Source organism: Schistocerca piceifrons, chromosome X (genome assembly GCF_021461385.2).
Source record: "Schistocerca piceifrons isolate TAMUIC-IGC-003096 chromosome X, iqSchPice1.1, whole genome shotgun sequence".
NCBI lineage: Eukaryota > Metazoa > Arthropoda > Insecta > Orthoptera > Acrididae > Schistocerca > Schistocerca piceifrons.
In genome coordinates this window covers 465,099,435-465,119,184 of record NC_060149.1, presented here as the reverse complement: position 1 = coordinate 465,119,184, position 19,750 = coordinate 465,099,435, and the positions used below count along the sequence as shown (strand labels likewise).

The 19,750-nt window shown below is 36.6% G+C and overlaps 1 protein-coding gene across 6 annotated transcripts in view; it reads left to right on the top strand.

Moving 5' to 3' along the window:
• The window catches only part of LOC124721164 (single-stranded DNA-binding protein 3), a 386,116-nt gene extending 377,258 nt beyond the window's left edge, over positions 1 to 8,858 (top strand). For 4 of the 6 annotated variants that reach the window (XM_047245997.1, XM_047245993.1, XM_047245996.1 and 1 more), the window contains 4 exons: positions 3,014 to 3,079; positions 4,738 to 4,808; positions 4,919 to 5,119; positions 6,167 to 8,858. In XM_047245997.1, coding sequence (XP_047101953.1) covers positions 3,014 to 3,079; positions 4,738 to 4,808; positions 4,919 to 5,119; positions 6,167 to 6,271 — 443 coding nt within the window. In that variant the 3' untranslated portion in view covers positions 6,272 to 8,858. The remainder of the gene's footprint in view (positions 1 to 3,013; positions 3,080 to 4,737; positions 4,809 to 4,918; positions 5,120 to 6,166) is intronic. The other 2 variants (XM_047245995.1, XM_047245994.1) reach the window with 1 other exon arrangement.
• The last annotated feature ends 10,892 nt before the right edge of the window (positions 8,859 to 19,750 follow it).

The following is a 19,750-nucleotide window of genomic DNA, read 5'->3' as shown; positions in this document are numbered from 1 at the left end:
TCTTTGTTTTCAGTAGGATTAGCTGAAATCTTAGTCGGTGTCGGCTTCAGAAGAGATGCAAAAGCATCCTCGGAAATGGTTCCATGAGTGTACTTCTTCCATTCAGTTAATTTTGCTCCTCTCATTGTTCCGAAGAGGATTACATCCAGTGGTTAGAGGAGATGGGTGCTATTAGGAGAACAAATCTCAACACCAAGAATTGGTTAATATAGAGTAATGAAGTGAAGTTGTCATCCACTGATGTCCCGTAAGTGCTTGGTTAGAGGTAGATCTGGTGATCACGTAGGCCAAGGCATCATGTCAACACGCTGTAGAGTATTTGGGGTGAGCATTATCCTTTTGGAAAACACACTCTGGAATGCTGTTCATGAATGGCAGCATGACAGGTTGAATCGCCAGACTTATGTACAAATTTACAGCCAGGGTGCATATGATAACCACAAGAGTGCTCCTTCCATCACATGAAATCGCACCCCAGACCTTAACTCCAGGTAAAGGTCCAGTGTGTATAGGCCACAGACAGGCTGGTTTCAGGTGCTCACCTAGTCTTCTTCTAACCAACACACGACCATCACTAGCACCAAGGCAGAACCGGCTTTCATCAGAAAACACAAAAGACCTCCAGTCTGCCCTCCAATGAGCTTTCACTCGACTCCATTGAAATTACAAATGGCAGTGATTTGGCATCAGGGCAATGCATGCTATAGGGCATCTGGCTCAGAACTGTCCTTGAAGTAACCGATTTATAACAGTGTGTTGTGTCACTGTGGTGCCAACTGCTGCTTGAATTGCTGCTGCAGACGCAACATGATACATCACAGCTGTACGCCAAATACAATGGTCTTCCCTCTCAGTAGTGCTATGTGGCTGTCTGGAGCCCGGTCTTCTTGTGATGATACCTTCCCCTGACCACTGCTGCCAGCAGTTACGCACAGTGGATATATTCCTGCCAAGTCTTTCTGCAGAATTTGGAAGGGACATTTAGCTTCTCGGAGCTGTAGTACACACCTCAAAACCAATTCAGCGAGCTGTCAATAATGGTGTCTTCATTGTCATAGAGGCATTCCTGACTAATATCAACTCACTGTGTCCAATCTCAAAGGTAACTAATGCTCACAACCTTTACAGCATGTATTTAAAGCAAATCTGATTTGCATCCTCATAGTGGAGCAACTAGTGCCACTCTCACATAACTGGCATGAAATCTGAATAATTGTCATCTTTCGGATGTAGAAATGTGCCTACTAACTTTCGTTTATCTTGCACAACTCCTCCTTGGTGTTGGGATCTTCCTTTGCCATCAGTGCACTTTCTTGGCAGTGTCTGAAATCACTGCACACAGTACCCACTTTTGTGAAACCTGTTGTTATTTTATAATTCTATATGGAAAAACTTGACAAGCTTGTACAACAACTGTCTCAATGCTGTAGACTACTGATCTTGTTGACAGCTGCTGTTATAATACTTTCCACCAGTTGCAACAATAGAAAGTTTCCCCTTGATGGCAGTGTGTGAACTTTCAACAATGAGACTGTTCATCAGATATTTAGCTAGATAAACATTAGACCCAAAATAAAAGTTGTGGCCCAAAATAAAAGTTGTGGCCCAAAATAAAAGTTGTGGAATGCAGGAAATACAATCTCATGCTTAAAATAATGAGAAGTGAAAATTAGCAACAGTTAGTTGCTATGCAGTGGGAAAGAGCAAATAAACCATACTGTCAGAAATTCCCACAGTGACCAAACTCACTCCATTTGATGGTACCTTTGTTATTTTAATGTTACCAGTTTCAGAATTTTAATAAGGAATTGTCATAATTGGCATAGCCAGTAACACACTTATATCTCTAAAGATTACACTGAAATTTGAAATGTATGTGAGGGTAAACCTAAAATGTATGGAGACTTTTTCTGTGGATAGTGGTAACATGAATATTGATGGGACCAGTAAACAAATTGTGTTACCATATCATATTAGACACTACTTTCATAACTTGATCAGCAGGTGTAAAAATTATTGTGCAGTTGTGGTGTTTCTATGATTCTGGTGCCTATGCAGTAATGATTTTGTCAATTTACTTTTAATTTTAACTTGTGTAACTAGTATTTACTTATTTGAAGAGCACCGTATGAAAGCTGTTTACCTATTGCAGTTGCTTTAATAGTAGTTGTTTTTCCAGCTGAACAATTCAGTGTGACCAAATACAAAATTGGTTCTACACATGTTGTTGTTAAACCTCTCAGTTCTATAGTATGTAATATTCAGAATATAGAACCTTCTTACCTTGCACACTTTGAGCTAACTATGGGAAAGTGGGGTAGTTACTTCTTAAGTGTAATTTATTAAAACTTAGAAGGCTAGTGTATCAGTGATGTTTGCACTTCGCATGCAATAGGAAAGTGCATTAGAACTTAACTGGTTGTTAGAGGGGCCTAGTTTTGACTGAAAACCATATTTCAAATAATGTTGGTATTGACATTGATGATGTAGATTTATGTATAAATCCTTGAAGCTACGTCATCTTTTTGAAAATGCCATGTTCTGGGAAGTATGGCTTTGAGAACTTTTCCCTCCTTTCTAAAGTTTTGCATGTAAATTGATTGTATATAATATGAATTGCTAGCATCAATCTAAAAGAATGTACTAAATACACAGACTCATTACTTATCCTGTAGCTCCAGAAACTGTTTCTGTAACTGATAGTAATAAATGTCTGCTATTGTAATTTTTCATGTTGAGCACTCAAACTGAAATACACTGGTTACAAAAAATGAGCTCAGTAAATGTATCTAAACTAGTTGTGGCTGTGACAGTAAAATTTAATTTGTATGCTGACTTATGTCAAGGGCATTTTTGTGTTGAAATTGTCCATAAAATAGCATGGCTTATTGTTAGTAGTGCATGTTGTGCTCATTTTTAATCTCTTTTGTCATCTTTAGTTCATAGATATTCCAACACATTTGTTAAAATAATTGTGAGTCACGTAAGAAGCACTGATTGTATTTCTTTCTAGGTTCTGTGGGTCCCTATTCCCCTGCTAGTCACCGAATGCCCACTCCCAGTCCTGTGACGAGACAAGGTGAATACTGAATATACAAGACAGGCATATCTGTCAGGCTTACATGACTTGCCCTAACCCATCTATTCCAATATATTGTGTATACATAAAGGCAGGAAGCAGTTAGTTGTCAAATGAGAACATCTATTGGCCACAGGGATAGCCAAAAATCCATAGCGACTTTCCTGAGGTTTCAGAATCACTGAAACTTAGTAGTTATTTTCTCCACCCAATTTTTTAAATTTCTTTTTCTTTTTTTTTAGTATAACACTGTACTTCAACCTGAATTGTAGCACTGAGTATGCGTAAATAAACTAGTGTTATTTCTATAGATACTTATGTTGAAATAGTGTGATCTAAAATCTATTGGGGAAGAAAACTATTTATTTGTACAGTCTGCCTTGTATAGTGTGATGACATAGTACAGTACTAACCAAAAGATTATTAGCTCCCCTTCCAGTTTAGTGAAGCCTGTTCTAAACCAACACTGGAAAATTTTTGAAATGCCAGCTTATTAATCAAATCCTTGGCATATTCCTGACCCCATAGTGCTGAACAGCTATTGCATTAGAATGCATTGTATTCGTGGAATGAAATTTTCATGAAGTGAAATGTCACTTTGTCCTCCCTGTTGTATTATAAACTGTTGCTTTGCATCTAGGTCTTGCTCCTACTTTTTCTATAATGTTAAAACATGGCATAAATGTAAATCAGCTTTTGTAATACGTAAGTCATAGTTTGATGGTATAACAAAATAATCTGAGAACTTTGCACTGTCTAACAAGTTAGGTTAACTGCAGTGACAGCATCCTTTCCTAGGATAACATTTAATTTAAGGTTACTCACACATTCTTCACTCAATTATGACTTTTAATATATCATCTCTCTCTCTCTCTCTCTCTCTCTCTCTCTCTCTCTCTCTCTCTCTCTCTCTCTGTGTGTGTACAGATTATCTTTACTTTATGCATGGCCTTGATCCTCTCTAAATGTATTAACTCCTGTAACATATTCCTTTGCTTATAACAAATGTAAATCTGGGTTATGTTGTTGCCGTGTATCATATTAAAATAAGAAACATTTTTATAATTTCTTGGAAAATAGTGGGAGCAGAGCAGGTACATTCCATAAAGTAATATACATATAAAACAAAAGTAAGCAATAACGAAAAGTCAAAGCTGAATCGACCTATCATTACAGCAGCTTCTAATGTGATCATGTGTACAAAATCTTATTAGGCCATGTCTCATCTGGAGATTGCTTTCCTGTTTTAATTTCAGATCTTCTCCATTCCACACCTTTTCCCCATTAGATAATGATAAATTTAACTTAATGTTAGGGCATCTCATGTAAGATATAGCTTTTACAACTAATTAATTAAAATTGATATAACAGTAATCTTTAGTAGTAAAAACAAAGTTTATTTGTGTTATTTATAAAGTTATGTGTCAGCTTATATTAAATGATGCTCCTTTCATTAACAGTTCAAGGGTACTATGTTTTACTATGCATCTAGTTTATGTTCCATTTTCAATTTTATATAATTCTTGTTTTTAAGTGGGCCGTTGAAGCAGGCAGTTGCATTTGTGACAAAATTTTTGGGTTTATTGTTACATGAAGTAAGTTTAAGAATGAGTTGTATTAAAATTATACTCATCTGACATGAATTAATTGTTTCACAGATTCTTCAAATTCTGGTGGTGAGAACATGTATACAATGATGAAGTCTGTCCCCGGTGGAAATATACCAGGTGTAAGTAGAAAACTTAAGGAAGATGATCTGTTTCTGATAATAAGCCAAAACTGTTAAATTCATTCATTTGTTTTTACTTTGCTAGTTGTTTTATGTTACTTTTGTTGCAGGATTTCCCTATGGCCACTGGTCCTGAGGGTGGCCCAATGGGACCAATGGGACCTAATACCATGGGGCCAGTTATGAATGGTGATGGCCTGGATGGAATGAAGAACTCCCCAGCCAATGGTGGTCCTGGCACACCACGAGAAGACAGCGGAAGTGGGATGGGAGACTACAACTTGGGGGGCTTTGGGGGACCTGGGGAAAATGTGAGTATGAGTGCTGGTGGCTATTTCTCCGAGACGTAGTGCCAGATACAAACACGCCGAGACATGGTGTCTTGCCTAAGGAACCGTCCTACGTTCAAGAGTTTGCTTGCCAAGTTTTCGACTTATCTCAACATCGCTAGATAAATAAAATAAAATTTTTGAACTATTTTTAAATTTAATGTAAGGTATTTCTTAGATGTGGGCAACATACGTGAATGTACACTCTGACCATTAGACGTGTTTGATTCCTAGTTGTAATCATGATTGTGCACCTTAATGTCTGGTGCTATCATTTTCAGTTTTTTTTTTTGTTTACGTTTTTGCTTTCTATTATTTTGCCATGACATAACTAATCACAGCTAGACTGTATGTGTGAAAACACTGAAACTTGAGTTATAAATTAGTATTTGCATGTGAAATATTTGTTGCAGGAATGTGAGATAATGTTTCACTTTAATTCATATGCTGTGGAAATATTTCAGAATTAAATTAGCCATTTGAGTTTCTGTGCTGCTTACTTATTTGAAGCATTTTTTATAGACACTTAAAATAAATTTTGTTGGTCAGATTGAAGATTGTGTAAGTAGGGAAGTAGGGAGGAAGCTACGCTTTGGTGTGATCCACTTGCAAAATTGCTTCTTTTTTTTCTCATTATAATTTGCTAGGGGTGTTAAAACACACCATACTGCTGCAAGATGGAATGCACTCTTAAATTTGTAATTGTGATGAAAATGTGTATAATTACTGAAAAAGTATTAAAGTTTGTGTTTAATTCTCAGTATGCCTCATGTTAATGCGCTTGCCCCTCCCTACTGCCTTCGTCACACAATTAACATGTCCGCCCGCCAAACTCACACGAAGCCGTGATGACGGAAGGGTGTGTTGCATGAACCAAATTTCTTTTCAAAACTCAACTTTACTTTGCTAATTTTCAATTCTGAAATTTTAAAATTCAAAAATAAAAATTCGGTAAAAATTTGATTTCTGTAGATATCATAAAAAATGTTGGAAGTTTGGACTGTGCAGTGAACACTTTCTTCCTTCCAGGACCAAACTGAATCAGCCGCCATTCTGAAAATTAAGGAAAGCATGCAGGAAGAAGCCAAGAGGTTTGAAAAAGACTCCGACCATCCGGATTATTTCATGCAATAACACCCCGTCCCAGGCCCATTCCTCAAACCTTTTGTGGTCCCAACAAATTTCCTTTCCTGTTAGTCTCCTAGTACCTTACCATATACCACATCAAGCAAGCATCCTAGTCCTTTCCAGTTCCAGGACCTGCAGTCAGACAGAGGATCAGCTTGTTGTAAAATCAGATTGCAGTCTGTAATGTTATAACTTTAATCCTTATTCAGACACAAAAATGTACATGCTGGCTGAATTCTATATTGACAGCAAAAATTTGCTTATGTTGTGGTTTCTCTTAAACTTCTTTGAAATGGAAATTATGTTGTGAAGAAAAAAAAGTTATACATCAGTCTTGTAGCATGTTCCTAAAGCTAGCAGTAAGGCTGGCAATCTGATTGAGTGGGTTATTTCATGCAGTGTGAATGATGAAACGAAAGTAAGTGTTAAAATAACTTTTCGTCTGTGTGTTTTTCGTGTCTAGTATTGATGGGTGTGTGATATTTTGTGTGTCTAGTGGTAAACTCACGCTATGTACTGTTAAACAGTGAGGAGCTTACTTGGATATAAGAACAATAGTAAAGTATTACTCGCTCCATGCGTCTATTAGCTCTATATGTCTAATTCGCTCCATGACTCTAAATTCACTCTGTGCGTCTAATTCGCTCCATGAATCTGAATTCACTCTGCGAGTATAATTTGCTCCATGACTGTAAATTCGCTCCACGAGTCTAATTTGTTCCACGAATCTGATTCCATATCCTTTCAACTTTGCCATAAATCCTACTAATTTCACTCATAAACTGTAAAGCCCAATAAATAGATCCAGTTGCATTATATTATCAAAAATAAATAGATTTTAATTTCATACATGGGGGCTCTATACAAGAAATTAAAGTTTTATATTATTTGTACTATAACAGACTATCTCTTAAAGGAACACATTACTGTTGTGAGTCATCTACACCACTCCATCAAATTTAATCTTGTTTCAGCTACCCTTTTATGGTACTGTTGTAAATTTGTGAAAATTGTCTATGTACATTTTTATGCAAGATTCAACCTTCTGACACTTTTATATCACTGAGGCCCTTTGCAGATAATGTTAGTTTAGAATAAAATATAAGATTGTGAAATATCATAATTATTTTAGTCTCCCTTATAGTGGATGTGGTACTGCCTATGTGTTTGCTGTTGCCATTATCGGTAAAGATTTTCCACTAAAATTTAATACGTCATATAAGATGAAGTTGCTAATTAAGTACCATGTAATTGTTTTTTGCAATATTTATATGTGGAATTCGTTTAGGCTAAAATCTATTGGGTTCATGGAGAAATGTTAAGTAACACAGGCATCAGCTGAAGAGTACATGTATTGCTCCAGTAATCCGCATGTATTTATGTAGATTTTTGTAACAATAGGTTCCTCTCAAATAAAAAAAAAAAATAAGGTTGTTACAAGAGAATGGGAAATCTGTCTGAAAGGGAGAAGTTACTGAATAAATTAAGGTTACTATTAGGCAAGATGGAAATGATTCTTCATTAAATTGTTAATAATTGTCATATATCCAAATAGCCGTGACAGTCCAGTATTTATAAAGTATGTGTTAAATTGTTTAATTATGTTAGGGTATTTCTGTCTTGCCAGGAGGACATAGTTTTTAAAAAATGTGTGCAATGTAAATATTTATGAATGTATTTTTTTCCTTTTAATTGTAGCATCTGAATGTGAACTAACCAGTCTGTTTTATTGTAAATAAATGATTGTTTCTTCACATAGTGAGTGGAGCAGCTCACAAATTCAGTTCTTAACTTCCATTGTACTTAGAGCTGCTTTATATACTCTCAAAGATTCAACCTTTGTACAGTATATGAAAGGAACAGTGCGTGGAATTGTAGTATATGTTCCCCAGATTATGAGTCATGTGGTCTTGCCAGTTTAGTTATACTAAAAAAATAAAAAATAAATATAATCTATGTGGTGTGCCCTTTGTGAAAACATCCATCACAACAGATGTAAAGAAAGCAGTGTGTGCAACCCAAATTCAATAAGTATTTGTCATTTGTGTGTGTGTGTGTGTGTGTGTGTGTGTGTGTGTGAGAGAGAGAGAGAGAGAGAGAGAGAGAGAGAGAGAGAGAGAGAGAGAGAGAGAGAGAGAGAGAGAATGTGTGTGTGTGTGTGTGTGTGTGTGTGTGTGTGTGTGTTGTGTGTTACATCATACTGCGTCAGACCTGCATTGTAACCAACACAAAATGTAATAGCCTTTGCTCAAGTTTGCCCATTACTTTTTGTGAAGCATTGGTGTTTGTTAAATATTTTTTTAGTCCTCTGATTATGACTGCGTGATACACTCCATTTTTATCTGTTTTGCATTATGTTTTATTTAATGTTGTTCACACTTTATAGTATCTTTGATGTGTAAATAATAGAGGCATGTATTATGATGTAAATTATCGGTGTCGCTGCTACTGTATATGTTTGTTTCATTTCCCTTTTGTTAATATTGTTATTAAAAGATAAGATTCAGGCAGGGAAACAGTTTCTGAGTTCTACACACACACTTGTCACTGTACCTGTGGCCATCAAATATAATGCAACACATTTGAGTTATTAGATTCTTGTACTTTATTTCCTTTGCCATCCCACATCCTTCATTATTGTCTGCCTCTTCATTCTTTCATTTTGTATTTCAGTATACAGACCTATGTAAAATTGTCATTGATAACTTGATGATTGAATATATGTTGAGAACTGCGAGTTTTATTTGGTTTTAAAAACAATTGTCATATCTCAAACATGGCTAACATTGAAATAATCATGAGTATATTAAACATTAAAATTACAGTTGTATAATTTTACACATAAAACGTATGAAAAATGTATGGACATGAACAGGAGACTCATTTGACATTATTCAAGTCAGTGGAACAGAGTTACATGAAAACAGTAGAATGTCGGCAGTGAGAGTACTTGGCCACATTAAAGAATTTCCACCCTAAGGAAGAGTAGAGAGAGTGAGCAATGGAAACTGAAATTTTTACCTGTTGGATGTGTCTATCTCTTATGCATCCCACCCATTCCGAAAACCTATTTGTTAAAGATTTTCTGCAGAGGTGAGGAAATAGTTACTGATAGGCAACAGAGATGCCCAGAAAAGCTTCAGTTATTGCAAAAAATAGTCATATATAAAATATTTTTGTAATGCATAATAACATATAGTCTATATGCAGGGTGCCATGTGATTTGTGGGTCTGTATACAGGGTGTCCCAGGACAAATGGGCAATACTCAAGGATATGACAGGAATGATTATTCAAAGTGTACTAAACATAGGCTCTAAAATGCAGGCCCTTAAGGGTTATGATCATTTGTTTACCTTCACTACTGTGAAGCACATCTCTTCCACTGAGAAAGTGCTCGTAGTTTTTGAGGTATGCATTTTAGAGTCCATGTTTATTAGTCTTTCATAATCTGAATAATCGTTCCTGTCATATCCCTGAATATTAACCATTCCTGCCGAGACACACTGTATTTTTAAAATATTTCTTCAAGTTTTCTTTTTTAGTACTGTCTACAGAATTCACCAATTACTGTTCTTTGCTAGTTATGTATCACATGATAATGTTGTTGCAGCAGTATTTTTTATTACTATTTGAGTGATATGTAGCAGAAATATGAAGCAAAATTGCAGTACACAGGTACCTTAGAAATGAAGTGGACAAATTGGCAATTGATGAGAAGCACTAAGTACTAGAGTAGGAAGTTTGGAAAAATATGGAAGGTGCCTTATGTTGCATTATTGAAGGAAACATCAGGGCACCTGTAAACTGAAGGTTCTTCCTCGGCCTATCCAAGTTTGTTATAAAGAGTACCTTTAAGCTGTTCTGTGAGCGTACACCAACCCTCCCATAGCACACTTTTTGAAATGGTGGCTACACAATGCACAGACAACCTGGAAAGTGCTTATAATGTACCCAATTTGTTAACAATATACAGAGCATGAAAACTGGTACCTAAAATAAGTAACACAAGAAACACACACAGATGGCACTATGTAAATCACAGAATGCTCCACTGCCCTTGTAAATGAAAAATAGTTTCTCCATCACCCTGTATGCCAGCTGTATTGAGGTTTGTTCCACAAAACTGAACTGAATTGATTTAGTGCAGCCATTGAAAACCTAAATGAGGGTGACTTGTCTCAAATCTGACTGAATATAACATAATATTTTCAACCACTGAAAGATTTGAGAGAGTAATTACTAGTGATGATTACTATTTTACTAACATGATGCTCTATTTGTTATCTGTTAAAAAGTATATGTCTTCAGTTCTTTTGTGTAGGGCTTAAAAATAAATATTACCTCGGTCTAGATCCCATAGAAAATCAATGATGCAGATTTATTAATTAGAAGTCTTTAAAACTTCTCTAACTTGAGGCTCATTACAAAAATTTTGTAGTTAAATGTTTTGCGTGGTTTTGAAATTACCAGACAAACTAAAATTAATCATTCTGCTGATTCTGATGCACTTCTGTACCAATTAATAGTAGTAATAAAAAAAAATATGGAGGACAAATTGCTCTGCAAACAGGTACTCTTCATTGGTAGGCATAGTGACAGTGTCCACACCAAACATACAGTTTTTTTTTTTCCGCAAGAGCAACAAAACAGTTTCTATGTCAAGATGTTTATTAAGTTCTGAAGATTCATAACTTAGCACATACGATTAATCACATTATTTGTTTCTTCTTATGTGCATCAGTGTAAATTAGGAGGAGCTATTTGAAAGAAGAATTCTGAAATAATGGCATTGTTGTCATGTCTAGTGTAAATTAATTTTGAGCCAGCCGAATAATATTTTGCTTCCATTACCATCTTGTGCAGAAATAGTTATGGCTTAACATATCTGTGCATCATGGGCACTGTATATTACATCTGCTTCTGGTGTATAAACATCATATGGAAAGGAAGATCATGGGAAACATGTGTTAAACTTTGACAAAGGGTCATGGAATATTCTTTTATAGCCTTTGACAGAGAAACCTTTTCCCACTTAAGTGCACACTCCAACTTACTCATTACATGTGGATGGTATTTACATTGAAGGTGCTAAAATTCGTATTTGCATTTTAGACAAGAAACGATAAGATACAAAACAAGAGGAGAACTAAAGTCTTGTGGTTAAATCTATTGTAAGATCCTGATCTTAATATTGCTCATTATACAGTAAGAACAATATAATCATAAGTCTCTTAGCTATTTAGTACTCTTTTGTTATGTAATTCGTAAATGAATGTGAAATGTTACCATTTAATTAACTCTATAAATCTCCAATGAATCAATATTTGTATCTGCTTTAATGTTTTTTACATCATAGCTAACACACACAGTTATGTCAAGACTGGTACTTTCATGAATACTTTATTAAGGCACACTCAAGAAAGACAGTGTTCAGTGTTTTCAGTGGATGAATCTCTTGGAAAACAATTAAATACACTGTAAGAAAAAAATTAATAAAAAAAAATCCACAGAAAAGGAATTACGTGAATGGGACAGAATCTGGTAGATGTGATCTATGTGTACAGGCAAACAAATGGTTAAAACTTAAGAAAATTGGATGATTAATCCAAGAGAAACAGATTCATAAATTGAGCAAGTCGGTCTGGTTCTACATCATACTCTCAGCACCATGCAATGAATGTGGCAGAGGGGATTTCTGGTACCACCAACCGATCCCCCTCCACCGTCTTCCTCTCGTAAATGGTGCATGGAAAGAATGATTGTCAGTAAGCTTCTGTATTAGCTCTAATTTCTCACAATTTCTTATCATGGTCATTATGTTAGATGTATGTGGGAGAGAGTAATACATTGTCTGAATCTTCCCGGGAACTGCTGTCTTGAAATTTTAGTAGCATATTTCTCCATGATGTATTGATCTACCTGTGGCCCTTATTCGGCTAACACTGATTGACAGTTGTTGGATGTTCTCCTGAGGGACATTTTACCAAATTCTGCCTAACTAGTTAGTTACACTGTTAAAATCCCACATCGGTTGGAGGGCTCTTCCAATAAAATGTTCTCAATTGGGAAGAGATCTGGCAACCTTTCTGGCCAAGGTAGGGTTCTGCAAGCCCAAATACAAGCAGTTGAAACTCTAGCCGTGTGTGGGTGGGCATTATCTTGCTGAAATGTAATTCCAAGATGGCTTTTCATAAATGTCAACAAAAAATGTCCTACAATATTGTCGATGTACTGCTGTGCTGTAAGGGTGCTGCAATGAAATGAAATGGCACCCCAGATCATCACTCCTGACTGTCGGGCTGTATGGTGGGCAACAGTCACTGTCTGAGGTGTCTCCAGAGATGTCTTCACTGGTCATCGGGACTCATCACTGAAGACATTCCTATTCCAGTAAATGAAATTTCAGGCTGAATGTACTAAATACCACTGCAAATGGGCTTGGTGTGCAGAGGTCAATGGTAGTCAGTACAGGGGGTGCAGTTAGCTCAGTCTTCTTTCTGTGAGCCACATATTAATGGTCCTTACAGCCATTGAAGCATAAGTTGCAAGTCAAATCAATGATGAAGATGAATTAGGGGCACTGAGTGCCTCTGATGATTGCTCATTCCTCACCTTCTGTTGTCTTTGTAGGTTTACCAATTCCTTCTGGATGATGTGTTCATCCGTAATTCACCCATTTCTGCCAGCATCATCAAATAGTAACATCACACTTAATCAAATGTTGAATGTTCACCGATTACTCCAGTCAGCTTCTTTGAGCCTAAATACATGTCCTGTCTAAGATGCTGACATCTGCGTACATTGTTACTGTGCAACTGAGTATGTCCGTATTACAGTCTTTAATATTTTGCAGTATTTCTTGTATCATGCTGTAGCATCAACATCAGAACTGCTTTGGATTGGCAGATACAGTTTTCTTTTTGTTTTACAAGATTCCCCTATTCCTTGAGTAATCCATGGCTTCTTTGTAGACTTCGCTCTAACATTGGTTAGTTTTGGGAGAAAATGGTGTTCAAATAAGGTAAGCACTTTATTAGCAAAAGTGTTATATTTTTCATTCATGCCATGAGCACTGTAAACATCAGTCCAGTGAATGTCTCTGAGGAGTGTCCTAAAATAATCAATTTTTGGCTTATTGATTACCCTCTTGAGCTCATATTTAACAGATTTTATAACCTGTTCAGTATTAACATTTAACAGAAGGAACTGCATGTCATGGTCTGAGAGGCCATTGTTATCAGTTTTGTAATATAATTTTGCTCCATTGAACTTTTCTATGAAGATATTATCAATGGCTGTTTGTGAGCAATTGACTACCCTAGTGGGGAACTTTACAGTGGGAATTAAGTTGAATGATAGTGTTACTAACTCAAATAAGTTCTTATTTGGAGAGCCTTTAAGGAAATCTACATTGAAATCACCAGCAACCACTATTTCTTCATTTTTGGTTGTTAAATGGGCCAGTACAGCTTCAAGGTGGTTTATGAACAGATTAGTTACCTGCAGGTGCTGAATATACACTTAATATTATGAAGGACTTTTTATGAAATTCTACTTCTGTTGCACGTGCTTGCATATTTTGTTCTTGGCAGAACTTATGAATGTCAATGTTCTTAAATTTATGACAGTTCCTGATGAATGTGGCAACTCCTCCTTTCTCCATTTCTGTTCTACAAAAGTGAGATACTAACCTAAACCCTGTAACACTTAAAAGTTCTATACCAGTGATTGTATGATGTTCAGAGAGGCAGATTATGTCAGCTGGGTTTGAAGACTGTAATTCATCTGTGCAGATAATTAATTCATTAATTTTGTTTCTTAGTCCTTGAATATTTTGATGCAATGAAGATAGCTGACATTTCACATTGACTGAGTTAAAATTGGGTAGAGTTGAAATATCTGCTGACTGTTGAAAATTCTTAACCAATAGCTGTTTATGCTGATGTAATAAGCTAGAATTATGTTTTTTGGTTTCTTTCTCAAACTGAAGGTTTGTCTCAGTCCTAACCTCTCTTAAGATTTGGTTTCTTTCTGTCCTCCCTACCCTAAAAAAGGGTCTCTTCTGAACCCTATAACCACTGGGATTTTATCACTCCTGACAGCGCCTCCCCCCGTTATTCAACATAGTTAAAATGTGATAGATTAAATAATGTTGCAGTTCTGAACAGTTTGCATTAGAACATTCAAACTGCACAGTTGGCCCCAGGGCATGATGGGAATTAGTTTGTACACCATGGTTTGATTCAGCAATGAAACCCACTTTCATTTGGATGGGTTCGTCAATAAGCAGAATTGGTGCTTTCGGGGGACTAAGAATTTGCATTTTGTGATCAAGAAATCTCTTCACCCTCAAGGGGTGGCTGTGTGGTATGCAATGTCCAGCCACAGAATAGTTGATGCAATATTGCTTGATGGCACAGTCACTGCCGAATGGTACATAAAGGTTTTGGATGATGGTTTCATCCCCATTACCCAAAGTGACCCTGATTTCAACAAGATGTGGTTCATCCAAGTCAGAGCTCGATCCCATCGAAGCGGGAGTTAGTTTGATGTCCTGGAGGAGCACTTTGGAGACCACATTTTGGCTCAGGGATCCCCAGAGGCCACTGGCACGGGCCTCGATTGGCTGCCATATTCTCCAGATCTGAGTATTGGGACTAGTTTTTTGGGGCTGTATTAAACACAAGGTGTACAGCAATAAACCCAAAACTGCTGCTGAGCCAACACAGCCATTCAGGAGGTCATTGACAGCATCAATGTTCTGAAATTTGAGCGGGTAATGCAAAATTTTGCTGTTTGTCTGCGCCACATCATCACCAATGATGGCAGGCATATCGAACATGTCATAACCTATATCCAAATTTCTGTGGTGACATTTACATATTGAATAAAGTGTGTGCACACCATAATTTGTAACTAATTTCTGTTTGTTCCATATAGTTCAATAAATTTCACCCTGTATATTGACCTGTTGCCTTATTGCAGACCATTCAAGCCTTATTCTGCCACTTTAACTGTCCTCTCACAGGTATGAGAGGTCATTTAAATGACTTAAATGTGATACTTGAAGTGAATTACAGGATTATGATACCATTACGCCTTCATTAATGCCTTCTATTCAGAAGGCAGCTTGATATGGGAAACTCAACTTTTTTCTAAATATTTGTTTTGTAAATAAAACTGCCTTTTACTGCTGCTAGTTACTTTATTTATCCCATACGTGTTTCGCCATCTCCTGTTCTAAGGCATCATCAGTGGGATCTATAACGATACAGTTTTGTTCGTTATAGATTATCAAACAGTTCTCTTTGTGATTTTTTTGTAAAAAAAAAGTAATTACTTAAAATTTGCTGATCTGCATTTCCTCACATCTGGTCTGGAGGAAACACAGATCAGCAAATCGTAAGTAATTACTTTTTATACAAAAAAAATCGCAAAGTGAACTGTTTGATAATCTATAACTAACAAAACTGTATAGTTATGGATCCCACTGATGATGCCTTAGAACAGGAGAAGGCGAAACGCGTATGGGATAAATAACGTAACTAGCAGCAGGAAAAGGCAGTTTTATTTACAAAACAAATATTTATATGATTGCTGCAGAGGATGGCCACACAAACAAACTTGTTTTTTCTAAATGTTTTCCATCTCTAAGATTACCATCAGGAATGTGATTAACAAAACATATTGCTGGTTTGTTAGTCTTGAGACAGACTCAAGACTTGTGTAGTGTAAATAATGAACTGAAATTATTTAGCACTCCATTTTCAGTTACACCATAACTTTACCTTTCAAAATGCAATCAGAAGTGAACAATTTACAAAATTGCACCCAGATAAAGTTCAGGTATCACAGCTACACAAATATGTAATGATGATATAATGATCTAGATGTTGAAGAGTTTCCCAAACTATACAGAAATACCACTGACATCATGTCTGTGGGTCAATGTTTTGTTGTAAACACCTTTTGACTGCCAAGAGGAGGATAATAATTACAAAAAGCTCCTAGCTTCATGGTTCAACGAGGAAAAGAATCTGCATCTTGTGGCAATGCGATGCATGACAAAAAATATTTCATAACTTTTGGATTAAAAGATATATCAGATTCTACAAAAGTAATGAAATGTATTTTTACTTAGACTGGATTTTTCTGTTACATATAGACTGTTTCAATCATATTTAATCAGTCATAGTATCCTCATTAGGTGATATTGTTAGCTGTACAGTGTTAACTGACAGTGCACTGGCAAATTGTCTACCCCTGCCCATGGTCACCAAGCTGTCCAAGTGCATGTACTTTGGCCACCCTAGCCCAATTCTGCACACAGGCACCTAGCTGCCTGCAAGCAGACATGAGTGCTGGAACAGCCTGTCCTAACCAGTCTGATACATATACATAAGGGAGTTGTTGTATTTCATATTACATTTCTTCTCGTCTGTCTGAGTGTTTTTAATGTAGTCTGTTCTAAGTGGCTAAGGCACAGGTGATCACTTTTTGTCCTCCGCCAAACTTCTTGAAAGTTCTGTGTGAGGTTGGGTACCATTACACATACTGGGAGACCAAGTATTGTTGAGCATTCTTTTTATGGTCTAGTCCTGTTTGCAAGTGATCCCTTTTCAGTGTTAGCTCATGAGTATTGTCACTGTGATGAACAGTTCCATTCAGTTTGGTTTCCAGTTGAAGGACTACTGTATTAGTGAAAGATGAGTAATTTTGCTCTATAGTTAGCCCCATGTTACTAAGCCTGCAGCACACAACCTCTGCTCCAGTAGTAGGTAACAGTGCAGAAACCAATGTTTTGCTTGATTGCAACTGAGCCTTCCTACTGGTGAGGTTTCTGCCAGACTGATTTCTATCAACATTATTATTATGCTACCCTAGGATCATGGAGCTTTCTCTCACTGTGCACGCTGGGAAGGCAGGAATTTGGAGATAGTGTTTTGTTGTCTGTAACAATTTTATGAAAAAGATAGTTGCTACTCACCATGTAGCAGAGATGCTGAGTTGCAGACAGGCACAACAGAAAGACTGTCATGCAATAAGCTTTCAGTCAACAGACAACAGACACATACTCATGCAAATGCAACTCACATGCACATGACCAGAGATTGTAGTCATATGTGTGTGTGTGTGTGTGTGTGTGTGTGTGTGTGTGTGTGTGTGTGTGTGAGAGAGAGAGAGAGAGAGAGAGAGATGTCCATTTTTGTCAAAGGCTTCGTTGGCTGAAATCTTACTCTGTGACAGTCTTCATGTTGTGCCTATCTGCGATTCAGCATCTCCACTGCATGGTGGGTAGCAACTATCCATTTCATGATGTTATTACATACCATCCTTGACTTTCCATTGTTCGATTTTGTTCTGTTGTCTGGTTTCATTGCCTTTCATGTTGTATACATGGGGTCTCACCAGTCCTAGTTGTCTGATACAGGTGATGCCATGTTGTTACATATGTGATAAATTTAAGGGTCCCATAAACCTGTTATTCATGGTACTGCCTAATTGTCCCATTGTTTTAGTTAGTGTGACTGAATCATATTTCACCCCATGTTTAAGTATCCTGCAGATCTTTGCAGACATGGTTATAGCATAAGTCAGTAATGAATGGCTTTAACTTCCGGGTCCTCTGGGAAACGTGCACATTTTATATGAATACTTCCCACACATGTTGCAACACTATGACAGGATATTAAACCCCCTCCATGGTGAATTCAATGTTGAGAAGCAGTGAGTCAGATCTTCCAGTCATCCAAGGAAAATATACTGCATAATGGACAATCAGGAGTGACTGGAAGCAAATGCATGGGACAAGATGTACTATGAAAAGAAAGCAGAATATTCATAAACTTTGAAATTTAAAAACTGTCACATGATAAATTCACACATCACTGTTTTCGCTTGAACAGACAAGGGAAGGAGCAAGAATGCAATAGGCTTTCTTCATTAATTAAAATTAGCAATTGTACAAAAAAGGTGCATTCATCTTTGAACCAACAAGTCTGCCTGAAGACATCAGTGTTTCATCAAAATAAATACACTTTGAAAGCCACTGAGGCACAAGTACCGAAAGTGAAACAAATGCTTCTCAACACATGGATTATCGTTAGAAGCCCCACAGGACAAGAAAGCCAGGACCCAGATTCCAAGGACCAGCTAGTGAGAAATCAAAATGAGGAGGATTTCTTACAGTTAACAATGCTAGATTTAAAACAGGGGTAAGCAGTCAAGCAAGACACAATATAATCCCTAGTTCAAACATTAAATTGCTCCACCAGAATGTTCAGTCTCTTTCCAACAAGCTGAATGAAATAGAAATCTTGTTACACAGCCTGTATTATGTTGTACAGAGCATTGGCTGAATAGACATATTAGAATTGACGCACCTACCTCAGTTCAAATTAGCAAACATATTTGTAGAAAAATTCCCAGGCATGGTGGTAGCTCCATATCTGTTGGAGGAAAATATAGAGTTCAGTAACATAACCAAATTTGACAGCTTATCCAGAGAAAGACATAGAACTGTCAATAGTACAACTGCCAAATCAAAATACAATAATCATCTGTGTATAGGTCACCAGATGGTGATAAAAAAGCCTTTTATAAGCATATTGAAGAGCTGTGGAGAATTTCAACAATCTCAAGAAGAATATTTTCATATGCAGAGACTTCAATGTTGATTTCTCCAAACCCAATAAATTTAAAGATGAAATCAAAGATCTACTGATGTCCTGTAACTTAAAAGCAACTGCAAGTAACCCAGCTCATATAATGTACTTCAGCAACAACCACTGATCAGGTTTTTGTAAAAACAAATAAATATACCTTCAGCACATAAATTGCAAACATTGGTTTTAGAGATCACTGTGCCCACTAACAATAGCTATTCCATTCCAGGAGACATAAAACCGCAAAAAATCTAGAGCTAATGTCAGAAAGTTAAATGAGGAAAATGCAGAAGTGATGTTTGCAGTTCAGACAGCACAGGTGACAAGTTTGAAAAAATTATGGTCATGCACGAACATTATTTTTGAAATAGCTCTTCCTAAACAAACTTAAGTAATGAATTCTGTGCCCAGTCCAGATAAATAGTTCACAGTAGGAATAAAAATATAATGCCAGAATAAAAAGAAACTATATGAATACTCAAAGCAAACCACAAATCCTGTTTAATAAAATAAATTATTTCAAACAATATGAACAAATAATTCGTCAAGTTATCACAAAAGCAAAGAAGATGGGAAATAGCATACACATAAAAAGTTTGAGGAACAAGATGAAAGCAACCTGGAATATCATCAAAAAAGAAACAGGTGCTATGTCATTAGACCATGACAACAAAGAACTTTATGAAAATAACAATAAAGTAACTGGCCCCACAGTAGTGGCTATTAAATTTAAGTTATTTTTCAGGTATAGCACAACAGCTGATTGCCAAACAGCACAACCAGACAGCAATACACTGCATTCAGATTCAAAAATTTAT